Source organism: Tilletiopsis washingtonensis, assembly GCF_003144115.1.
Source record: "Tilletiopsis washingtonensis strain MCA 4186 unplaced genomic scaffold FA09scaffold_17, whole genome shotgun sequence".
Lineage (NCBI taxonomy): Eukaryota > Fungi > Basidiomycota > Exobasidiomycetes > Entylomatales > Tilletiopsis > Tilletiopsis washingtonensis.
Window position 1 is genome coordinate 380,153 of NW_020312014.1, and position 9,514 is coordinate 389,666.

At 67.9% G+C, this 9,514-nt stretch overlaps 4 protein-coding genes across 4 annotated transcripts; 2 read left to right on the forward strand and 2 right to left on the reverse strand.

The window, feature by feature from the left end:
• Positions 1-18: 18 nt before the first annotated feature.
• On the reverse strand, positions 19-1,623 carry FA09DRAFT_362032 (hypothetical protein; the record flags this gene model as incomplete). The annotated part of the gene is made up of 2 exons (XM_025745427.1): positions 19-1,105; positions 1,411-1,623. 2 exons carry the CDS (start codon positions 1,621-1,623, stop codon positions 56-58), a joined length of 1,263 nt encoding a protein of 420 aa, XP_025596752.1. The 3' UTR covers positions 19-55.
• A 1,156-nt stretch (positions 1,624-2,779) lies between these two features.
• On the forward strand, positions 2,780-5,192 carry FA09DRAFT_321118 (heat shock protein 70). The gene is made up of 3 exons (XM_025741004.1): positions 2,780-2,932; positions 2,986-4,303; positions 4,363-5,192. The coding sequence occupies exons 1-3, from the start codon at positions 2,917-2,919 to the stop codon at positions 4,952-4,954; spliced, it is 1,926 nt and encodes a 641-aa protein (XP_025596753.1). The 5' UTR covers positions 2,780-2,916; the 3' UTR covers positions 4,955-5,192.
• Positions 5,193-5,488: 296 nt separating this feature from the next.
• On the forward strand, positions 5,489-6,126 carry FA09DRAFT_362034 (hypothetical protein; the record flags this gene model as incomplete). Its single annotated transcript, XM_025745428.1, has 4 exons — positions 5,489-5,604; positions 5,769-5,882; positions 5,966-5,979; positions 6,036-6,126. 4 exons carry the CDS (start codon positions 5,489-5,491, stop codon positions 6,065-6,067), a joined length of 276 nt encoding a protein of 91 aa, XP_025596754.1. The 3' UTR covers positions 6,068-6,126.
• Positions 5,993-8,293, reverse strand: FA09DRAFT_362035 (hypothetical protein). The gene is made up of 8 exons (XM_025745429.1): positions 7,877-8,293; positions 7,689-7,818; positions 7,330-7,631; positions 7,182-7,274; positions 6,904-7,118; positions 6,714-6,850; positions 6,555-6,656; positions 5,993-6,496 (listed from the first exon to the last, which is right to left on the reverse strand). Exons 1-8 carry the CDS (start codon positions 8,252-8,254, stop codon positions 6,375-6,377), a joined length of 1,479 nt encoding a protein of 492 aa, XP_025596755.1. The 5' UTR covers positions 8,255-8,293; the 3' UTR covers positions 5,993-6,374.
• Between the last annotated feature and the right edge of the window lie 1,221 nt (positions 8,294-9,514).

A 9,514-nucleotide genomic window follows, 5' to 3' on the forward strand; every position in this document is an offset into this window, starting at 1 on the left:
GGCGCAGCGTGGGCGTAAGTCAGACACATAAATTGCTTCTCCGGCGTTCCTCCTGTCAGTGCGCCACACCTCGGCTCCAGACGACGACCTCGCAGACGAGGTAGGCGGCGTAGCTGGCGAATAGCACGGCGCCAAAGGCGCGCGAGGCGCGCGTGTGCACGATGGCCATGAGCAGGCCGCTAGCGATGAGCAGCGCGAGCAGGTCGCGCGCGTGCACGGCGCCCGCCGAGACGTGGCCGCCGCGCATGGCCGCCAGCTCGCCGGCCGACTCGCTCGGGTAGGCCGGCGAGGGGAAGACGAGCACGACGCCGAGGCAGCCGCCGAGCAGGAAGATGTTGGCGCCGGCGGCCGCGGCAGCCAGCACGTCTATCCGGCCCAGCTTGCCAGCGACGAGGCCGAGCAGCGCCTCGGGCAGCGTTGTGGCGAGCGAGAGCAGCGTCAGGCCGGCGAGCGTGTCGCCGAGGCGCAGCAGGTCGCCGAGCTGCGACACGGCGCGCGAGACGATGAAGCTCGAGAGGCACAGCAGCAGCAGCGAGAAGAGCAGCCGCGCGATGTGCGAGAAGATCGAGACGCGCGGACGGGCGCGCACACGCGCCAGCAGCGGTGTGGTGGGGTTGACGGCGCTGCCCGAGGCGGCCGCAGCCAGGCCCGGCGGCACGAAGGAGTGCTCGCTGCGGTCGTCGTCGCTGTCGGCATCCGAGCCGGCCGAGTCGCTGTCGCTGTCGGCGTCGCTGTCCTCGGGCGCATCGAGCGCGCCGCGGTAGATGGCGCGCGCCGTGATGCCGACGTAGGCGACAAAGACGGCGATGAGCGCGCCGCCGATGATCTGCTGCTGGCCCTGCAGCACGTGCGTCCACTTCTGCGGCACCGCCGGCGCCACGCCGAGGAAGGCGCCGAGTACGCCGACGACAAGCAGCGTGAGCACAAACTGCACGCGCGTGTAGACGCGCGCCGAGTGCGAGAAGACGCGCGGCAGGCGCGAGCGCGGCAGGCACAGCAGGCCGAGCGAGAAGCCGATGCCGATGTTGGCCAGCGCCGAGCCGAGAATGTTGCCGAGTGCCAGCGCCGGGCGGTGCTGGATGAGCGAGGCGATGACGATCGCGAGCTGGACAGGAGGGTCAGTCCATGCGGGACGCAGCGATCAGCGAGCTTGCTACGCAGGCGTGATGGCAAACGGTCCTGACGCAATAGCATAGCAAGTGGAGCAAGAGCATAGCAAGTGGAGCCAGAGCATAGCAAGCGGAGCAAGAGCTCGCACGCTCACGGCTGCCACTCCTTCGTCCAGCGGCCCGCCCGGCGTAAGTATAACCGCTCAGAGGCGGCCTGCGCGAAGAGAGGCGCCCCGACTACCTTCACCCTGCCACCCGCAGCTGCACGCCCGCATTACAGACGCATCTCACGTGCACTCACCTCCTCCCACTCGGCACCGGCCGTGAGCAGCGCGACGAGCGCCTCGTCGACCTTGGCGCGGCGCGCGACGGCGGCCAGCGCACGCAGCAGGCCCTCGGCCGAGTGTGCCAGCGTCACGACGCCGCACACGAGCACGCCGATGGGAAAGACGAGGGCGGCGGCGAGTGCGCCGGCATTGCTGCTGCTGCGGTGCGGCAGCGGGTGGGGCGCCATGGCTTGCGGCGGTGGGTGCGGATGGAGACGGGAGCGCAGGTGCAGCGAGCACAAGGTGGAGCCACGCGAGGCTGCGCAGCGCACGTCGCCCCACGCCGCGCCCGGCGCGTCAGGGTGCATCCGCCTTACGTAATGACGGGCCGGCCGGCTGCCACAGCGAGTCCTTTCTGCTGTACTTCCACTCTCACCTCCGAGTCCAGTGATGACGAGGTAGAAGATGTGCAGGTGAGCAAAGAGTGGCTCGCAGATTGCAGGCCCTGCGGCAATCGTCGGTGCTGGTGATGAGGAGAAGAGACGGGAATGGGAGTTAGGCAGCACGGCCATTTCGGCATCTGCCTCGTCACCGCACACGGCCATCTCTTCCTCAGCGAGAAGCGAGAAGATGGCCTGGGGCAGCTTCTACAGTACTGCTGCATTTTGAGGCCCATGCATAAACAGTCCGCTGCCCGCGAGGCGCCCTTGGGCTCACTGCAGCAGCGTCAAGAGCAAGAAGAAGGGGGGGGCGGCATGGCACCTCCACCCAACGCCTGAGCGTGGGAACGTCGAGCCGCGCGGCTCTGCAGCGCCCTCAGCCTAGCCATCCGCCGCCTCTGCTCGCCCGTGAGGCCGCAGTTGCAGGTGCGAGCTGAGGGCTGGCTACTAGACTGCTGTCAGAGCACCTCTCGCAGCCTCACCGTGCATCCTGCGTCGCCCCTTGACCAGCTCGGCGACAAGACGTGCGAACGGCGCGCAGGAGCCGCGGGGTGTCCTCCGGCTGCGCAGTCAAGCTCATCAGCCACTCTGCCTTTCTCACACCTCAGCGCCGTCACCTCGCAACGGCTGCGGCACGGTCCGACGCTCTCTGCCGGTCTCCGGCAGTGCCGCCCTCGACTGCTTTGCCAGATGCAGGCGCAGCGAGGCGGCGCTGGACTCGTCGAGGCGCTTCTCGCGTCTGCGCGAAGGCTCGCGGTGGCGAGCGCCGCGCGGCCGGGCCGAGAAAATTCAGCAGGCGGCGCGACGCGGCGCCGAGTGGAAGCTTCGCATCCACGCTGCAGGCGCGCGTAATGGCGCGCACACTGCTCGCGTGCCGTGCTTCCACCGGCGACGATCGCCGTCTGTGCGCAGGCGGCGCACGACGCTCAAGACGGCGGCGGCCGGACGTCCTTCGCGCTCGACAACACATCCACTTCTCGCACACCACCCCCACCAGCAGCGCCTCTCACTCCTCACGCCTGCATCACACACACACACATCGCATTCGCTCTCGCGCATCCCATACCCTGATCACATAGAGCCCCACACCTAATCGCCATCATGACCAAGGCCGTCGGTGAGCAGCGCCGCGCCCACGCCGCCACCGCGCATCTGCTGACCCTCACGCAGGTATCGATCTCGGCACGACGTACTCGTGCGTCGCCGTCTGGCAGAACGACCGCGTCGAGGTCATTGCCAACGACCAGGGCAACCGCACGACGCCGTCGTACGTCGCCTTCACCGACTCGGAGCGCCTCATCGGCGATGCCGCCAAGAACCAGGTGGCGATGAACCCGCACAACACCGTCTTCGACGCCAAGCGCCTCATCGGCCGCAAGTTCGACGACGCCGAGGTGCAGAGCGACGCCAAGCACTGGCCGTTCAAGATCGTGAGCAAGGACGGCAAGCCGAACATCACCATCGAGTACAAGGGCGAGGAGAAGACGTTCACGCCCGAGGAGATCTCGTCGATGGTGCTGCTCAAGATGCGCGAGACGGCCGAGGCGTACCTCGGTGGCACCGTCAAGGACGCCGTGGTGACGGTGCCCGCCTACTTCAACGACTCGCAGCGCCAGGCCACCAAGGACGCCGGTGTCATCTCGGGCCTCAACGTCATGCGCATCATCAACGAGCCGACGGCCGCCGCCATCGCGTACGGCCTCGACAAGAAGGGCGAGGGCGAGAAGAACGTGCTGATCTTCGACCTCGGCGGCGGCACCTTCGACGTGTCGCTGCTGACCATCGAGGAGGGTATCTTCGAGGTCAAGGCCACTGCGGGCGACACCCACCTCGGCGGCGAGGACTTCGACAACCGCCTCGTGACGCACTTCGTGCAGGAGTTCAAGCGCAAGAACAAGAAGGACCTGACGACGAACGCACGCGCGCTCCGCCGTCTGCGCACGGCGTGCGAGCGCGCTAAGCGCACGCTCTCGTCGGCCGCCCAGACGAGCATCGAGATCGACTCGCTCTTCGAGGGCGTCGACTTCTACACGTCGATCACGCGCGCGCGCTTCGAGGAGCTGTGCGGCGACCTCTTCTCGCACACCATCGAGCCCGTCGAGAAGGTGCTGCGCGACTCGAAGATCGACAAGGCGAGCGTCAACGAGATCGTGCTCGTCGGCGGTTCGACGCGTATCCCGCGTGTGCAGAAGCTGCTCCGCGACTTCTTCAACGGCCGCGAGCCCAACAAGTCGATCAACCCCGACGAGGCCGTCGCGTACGGCGCCGCCGTGCAGGCCGCCATTCTCTCCGGCGACACGTCGGAGAAGACGCAGGACCTGCTCCTTCTCGACGTCGCGCCGCTGTCGATGGGCATTGAGACGGCCGGTGGTGTCTTCACGGCGCTGATCAAGCGCAACACGACGGTGCCCACCAAGAAGTCCGAGGTCTTCTCGACGTACGCCGACAACCAGCCCGGCGTGCTCATCCAGGTCTACGAGGGCGAGCGGTGAGTCTTTGATGGAGTGCAGATGCGCAGCCGACGCGATGCTCACACCTCCTCCCCAGTGCCCGCACGAAGGACAACAACCTGCTCGGCAAGTTCGAGCTCTCCGGCATCCCGCCGGCGCCGCGCGGCGTGCCGCAGATCGAGGTCACCTTCGACGTCGACGCCAACGCCATTCTCAACGTGTCGGCGTCCGACAAGTCGTCGGGCAAGGCCGAGAAGATCACCATCACCAACGACAAGGGCCGTCTGTCGAAGGACGACATCGAGCGCATGGTCTCCGACGCCGAGAAGTACGCCGAGGAGGACAAGAAGGAGGTTGACCGCATCGCTGCGCGCAACAACTTCGAGTCGTTCGCCTTCCGCACGAAAAACAGCCTCAACGAGGAGGCCATCGCGTCGAAGATCTCGGCCGAGGACAAGGAGAAGGTCACCAAGGCCGTCGACTCTGCCATTGAGTTCCTCGAGAGCTCGCAGAGCGCGTCCAAGGAGGAGTACGACGAGCGCCAGAAGGAGCTCGAGAGCGTCACCAGCCCCATCTTCTCGGCACTCTACGGCCAGGCCGGCGGCGCACCCGGCGGCGCTCCGGGCGGCATGCCCGGCGGCGCACCCGGTGCCGGCGCCTCGGAGCCGTCGGTGGAGGAGCTCGACTAAGCAGTGACTCGGCATTCGATTCCGTCTTGTAGAGGGCCTGACTTTTTTGTGACAATATCATGATCTCCGCACACACCATCTCGCCTGAGCCTCGTCGCCGTGCTGAGCAGTGCGAGGAGAGGGCATTGAGCGGCGGGGTCGAGAAGCATGCCTGATGCATTCTCCTGCGCCACTTCCTGGCTAGCCTCTCAAGGCGCTGAATAGCCCGTTTGCGCCTGTGAACGGACACTGAGCACCTTCGACATTCGCTGGTGGCCCGTCGATGCCTCGTTCGCTCGATTGATGCTGGCGTGGATCAAGAGGGGTCGAGAGGGAGGCGCGGCGGCGGCGCGGCGCAGCGCACCGCACGGGAGCGGCCGGGCCAGCGCGGCACGTGCCGCGGCACTGCGCCCATCGCAGATGCGCCTCGTGCGGCTGGCTGTGTGCGTGCCTGCGCCGCTGCGCCCGCGGGAAGCCGGACAGCGAATCGGCAACACTCGCGGCGCCGTCAGCCTCACCTTCCTTTCCCACCATACCCTCTCCCGCCGCTGCACCATGATCCCCACGCTCGCCGTCCGTGCCGCTCTCCGCGCCTCGGCGCCGGCCCGTGCGCCCGTCAAGCCCGTGTTCCAGCCGCACGTTGCGCGCTTCTCGGTGGAGAACTGCGTCAAGTGAGTGCTGCCCAGCAGTAGGGATAGCACAGCCAAAGCGTTAGCCACGATGGCCACACAGATGCAGCGCACCGGCCGAGCAGCGGTGCTGCAAAGCAGAGCGTTGGACGACATGTGTCCTGCTTGCGAGTTGAGGCCCCTCAAGCTGACACGCGTCCGCGCAGGTGGATCCCGTCGCTCGCCTTCTGGGGTGTCGGCGCCGGCGGTGCCGCCACGCTCTTCCTGAGCGGCGTGCCGCTCTTCCAGGAGGACGTGCTGAAGAAGTTCCCGATCCTCAGGTGCGTCTGAGGCTGTGCACTGACCTGCGAGAGGGTTACAGCGCTGATCTGGACTCTGTCTGCTCTTGCGCACCCACCAACAGCGACTTCTACGCCGGTGCGTCGCCTGCCTGTGCCTCGTCACGCTCACCGCTGACGCGCTCGTGCTTGCAGACAAGACGCCGGACTCCGACAAGCCCTTCTAAAGGCAAGGATGGAGGAGGATACCGGCGGGAAGGGACTAGATGCGGAGGGAGCTCAGGGGATCTGTGCTCGAGCAGCACAGCAATGCCAGCTGCTGAACGCGACACGGTACGCGAGACAGGTGCGAGGCAGAAGAAGCGGGAGATGCAGGACAGACAGGAGCGCTGGGTGAAGCGGAAGCGCAGGACAAGCACGGCCCTCTGCGCTCCTTTGACGACGGGATGACTGCGCGAGCGGCTGCGCCTCGACAGACCAGAGCAGAGTGGCCGCCCCCTTGGAAGCCGTCGACAGTGTTGTGCAGGTATGTCATCACAGCTGCAGGTCCAGCTGGACGCAGCGCACCTCGAGCGTGCTGGTGTGCACGAGCACGACGGTGCCCGTCTCGCGGAAGCTGGGCAGCAGCACGACGCGGGTATCATGGCCCTCGGCATCTGGACGGGAAGCGACGTCAGCGTGAGGCGTGGGCACGATATGCACAGAGCGACGAACGGGAGACGAGGCTGGTCTGGAAGCTCGGCTGGTCGCCGATAAAGTAGATGTGCGGCGCTGCCTCGATGAGGAACGGGTCGCGGTCGGTGAATGGGAAGCACCCTGTTGCGCCGCAACGTCAGCATCATGAGCAAGCGCGCGCGAGGCAGCGGTACTCACACAGCGTGTCGGGCGCTGTCGGCGCGACGTGGCCCCACTCGAGCGTGCGCTCGGCCATCCGCAGCCGGTCGCTCTCCTCAGCCTGCTCGACGTACTTGAACAGGTCGTTGACGTTCTGCCCGGCGGTGCCGAGCAGTCTGGAGCCAGGCGTGAGCGATGCGGTCTGTACAGCATGCGTGATGCGACTCACGTGCAGCCGCCGACGCCGCACCACGCCGGGTTCGTCTCGCGGTGCAGGCCGCTCCATCGTGAGGCGCGCGGCAGCAGCGCGGAATGCAGAGCCTGCTGAGGCAGCGAGAGCGAGGCCGGGTCGTTGGGCCCGGGCAGGATGAAGACGTCCATGGCGCTCGCGAGCTCGGCGAGGAGTGCGTCGAGGGCAGTGGTAGAGATGACGCGGGCTTTGCCCTGCAGCAGCATGGCGAGCACTTCAGCATGTGCCTGCAAGATCGCCGGCTCTGCGCGACTCACAGCCTTGTTCTCGACGGTCTTCGGCGCTGCCGGTGCCGCGCACGAGTTGCCAGCAATGACGAGTGCGCTCACTTGAGACGCAAGCTCGCGTTCCTGGACGAGGTCTGGTGAGACGGCGGCCTTGCTGCAAAGTTCAAGGCCCACTCACCTCCTCATCGCCAATCTCGCCGCGCAGCCACTCGGCGAGCATCTCGCCCCGCAGCGCGTTCGTCGTCCAGTCCTCGCCGATCTCCTCCTGCCCGGTGCCATCGCCCACCTCGAGGCCAGACACGAGGGCGACCCAGCCGCCGGCCTCGGGCCCCTCGCTGCTGCTGCCAGCCTCTGTCTTCACCTTGTCTGCCGAGCTTGTGCTCGGGCCTGCAGTCGGCGGAGGCAGGCCGGGAAAAATGACATCGGCCACGTCAAAGTCCCCGGCTCGCGTCTCGGTGCCGAGCACGGCGCACACGATGCCTGAGTGGGAGGCGCCTCAGTCGCGCACCCAAGAAGAGACCTGCTGGAAGCACTGACCTGTGACGAGCATCGCACGCCATTCGCCATCGCCCACAAGCCGCACCCGTCCACTCTCGTCCTCCAGGAACACCTCGTCGGTCGCAGCATCGGCGTACGTTGTCCGCGTAGGCATGGGCGGCAGGTATTGCTGCACCAGGAAGCGTGAGCACCAGGACTAGACAGGCACACCCATCTGCAGCACGCACCTCGCGCGTGAGGTCCTCGAGCACGTCGGGCTTGAGGCGCATGTTGCAGTACACGACGCCGCACACGGCCACCATCTGGCCCGGGCGGATGTCGAGGAGGCGCTCGAGCATGTGCGCGCCGGCCGCCGAGCCCTCGCCCTCGTCGTCGGCGTCATCCTTGCGCTTGCTCGTGCTCTTGCTCTTGCCCTCTGCGGCGCCGCTGCCGAGGCGCCAGCCCTGCGTGGCGCGCTTGCGCAGGCGGCCGTTGGCGTGGGCGAGGCGGCGCAGGCGGAAGTGGTAGAGGGCGGCGTACTGGCGCGCATACACGCGCGCCTTGAGCGGCAGCGTGAGCGGCGCCGAGAGCGCCGGCAGGGGCGTGTGCGCCGAGGTGCGTGACATGGCGGGGCTGCGGTGAGGGTAGAGAGGCAGACGCTGTGGAGGCGAGGGTGCAGCGCATCGAGCATCGCTCGAGCCCAACAGCGAACGCGTCGCGCGCAGGTACAGCAACGCGCACCGCGGAATTGACAGCGCCAGCGTGGGAACACTCTTGGCTGGCAGACCGGGCAGCGCGCGCGTGCGACTCCCCGCCAGCCGTCGCTCAGAGAAGCGGACTGCCACGTCTTGCGCTGCGGCGCACGGCCAGCGCCAGCACAGCCAGCAGCAGCGAGAGGGGCAGCATCAGCCGGCGACCTCCGTAGCAAGGCGAAGGCGAGGCATATCGCCCGGACCCGATGTCGGTCGCAACGGAGCGGTTGGAGCGAGCTGTCTCTGGTGCGAGACAGGCGCTCGCGGCTCGCTCTGCTCTTGCTTCTGAAGTCGTGCGACAGGGTGACATCGATGTCCGGCGCACGGTCGGAGCCGGCTCGTGATCGCGGAGGGCCAGCATACGGAGCCAGCTGCCGAGATAGGCGGCACCCTTGCCTACGCGGCGCAGGCCTGATGGTTCGTATTTTCATGCCAAACAGAGACACAGCTCGCGGCGACGAAGAGGCATCGAGGCTCGGCAGCGGGCTCGGGCCTTACCGCTGACGGAGGGGACGGACGCGCATGACCGGGGCGCTTGCGCGGCGGAGCGCCAGCGGTGCGGGCGGCTCGTGACCCGGCGGGCAGGCGCAGGGCAGAGGCGGACGCGGGCACTCCACGCGGCCGCGCTCGTCTCGCACGGCGTCGCCGCCGCGCGTCGAGCCGTCAGCGCGAGCCGCGACACCCTCTTCCGCTCGCACCACCCTCACCCTCCCCGCGTCTCCGCTCCGTCTCGCTGCCTGCGCCTGCGCACTGCTCCCCTGCGCAGCACGCAGCCGCCGCGCTTCTCCTCCTCCTGCGTGCGTGCGCCGTCCGCCGTCCACGCCGCCGCCGCCAGCCGCCGCGCTGCGCAACGCCTCGCAGCCCGCCGCTGCTGCCGCCGTGCTGCCGCAGCCCAGCCGCCAGCGCAGCACGAGCCACAGCCGCAGCGCCAGCCGCAGCCGCACGCCCCTCTCCGCTGCTCTTGCGGCGACGGTGGCTGCCGAGCTCCCGGCTGTGCTTGCTGCACACGTGCACTTCCGCCTCGCCTCGCTCGCCGAGCCCGTCTTCCAGCGCACCCTCGACGAGTTCGCTCTCGTGAGTGGCAGCCGCCGCACCCATCGCCGCCTGGCTTCTGACACGCTGCGCACAGCTCTG

What these genes read in the sequence shown, in the direction of transcription:
- FA09DRAFT_321118 (XM_025741004.1), top strand. An exon ending in CAGGTCTACGAGGGCGAGCG is followed by an intron (nt 4,304 to 4,362) that starts GTGAGTCTTTGA and finishes CCTCCTCCCCAG; the next exon opens with TGCCCGCACGAAGGACAACA.
- FA09DRAFT_362035 (XM_025745429.1), bottom strand. Translation starts at nt 8,254, where the DNA reads ATGTCACGCACCTCGGCGCACACGCCCCTGCCGGCGCTCTCGGCGCCG. An exon ending in GACAGCGCCCGACACGCTGT is followed by an intron (nt 6,657 to 6,713) that starts GTGAGTACCGCT and finishes GCGGCGCAACAG; the next exon opens with GGTGCTTCCCATTCACCGAC. An exon ending in CCAGACCAGCCTCGTCTCCC is followed by an intron (nt 6,497 to 6,554) that starts GTTCGTCGCTCT and finishes CTTCCCGTCCAG; the next exon opens with ATGCCGAGGGCCATGATACC.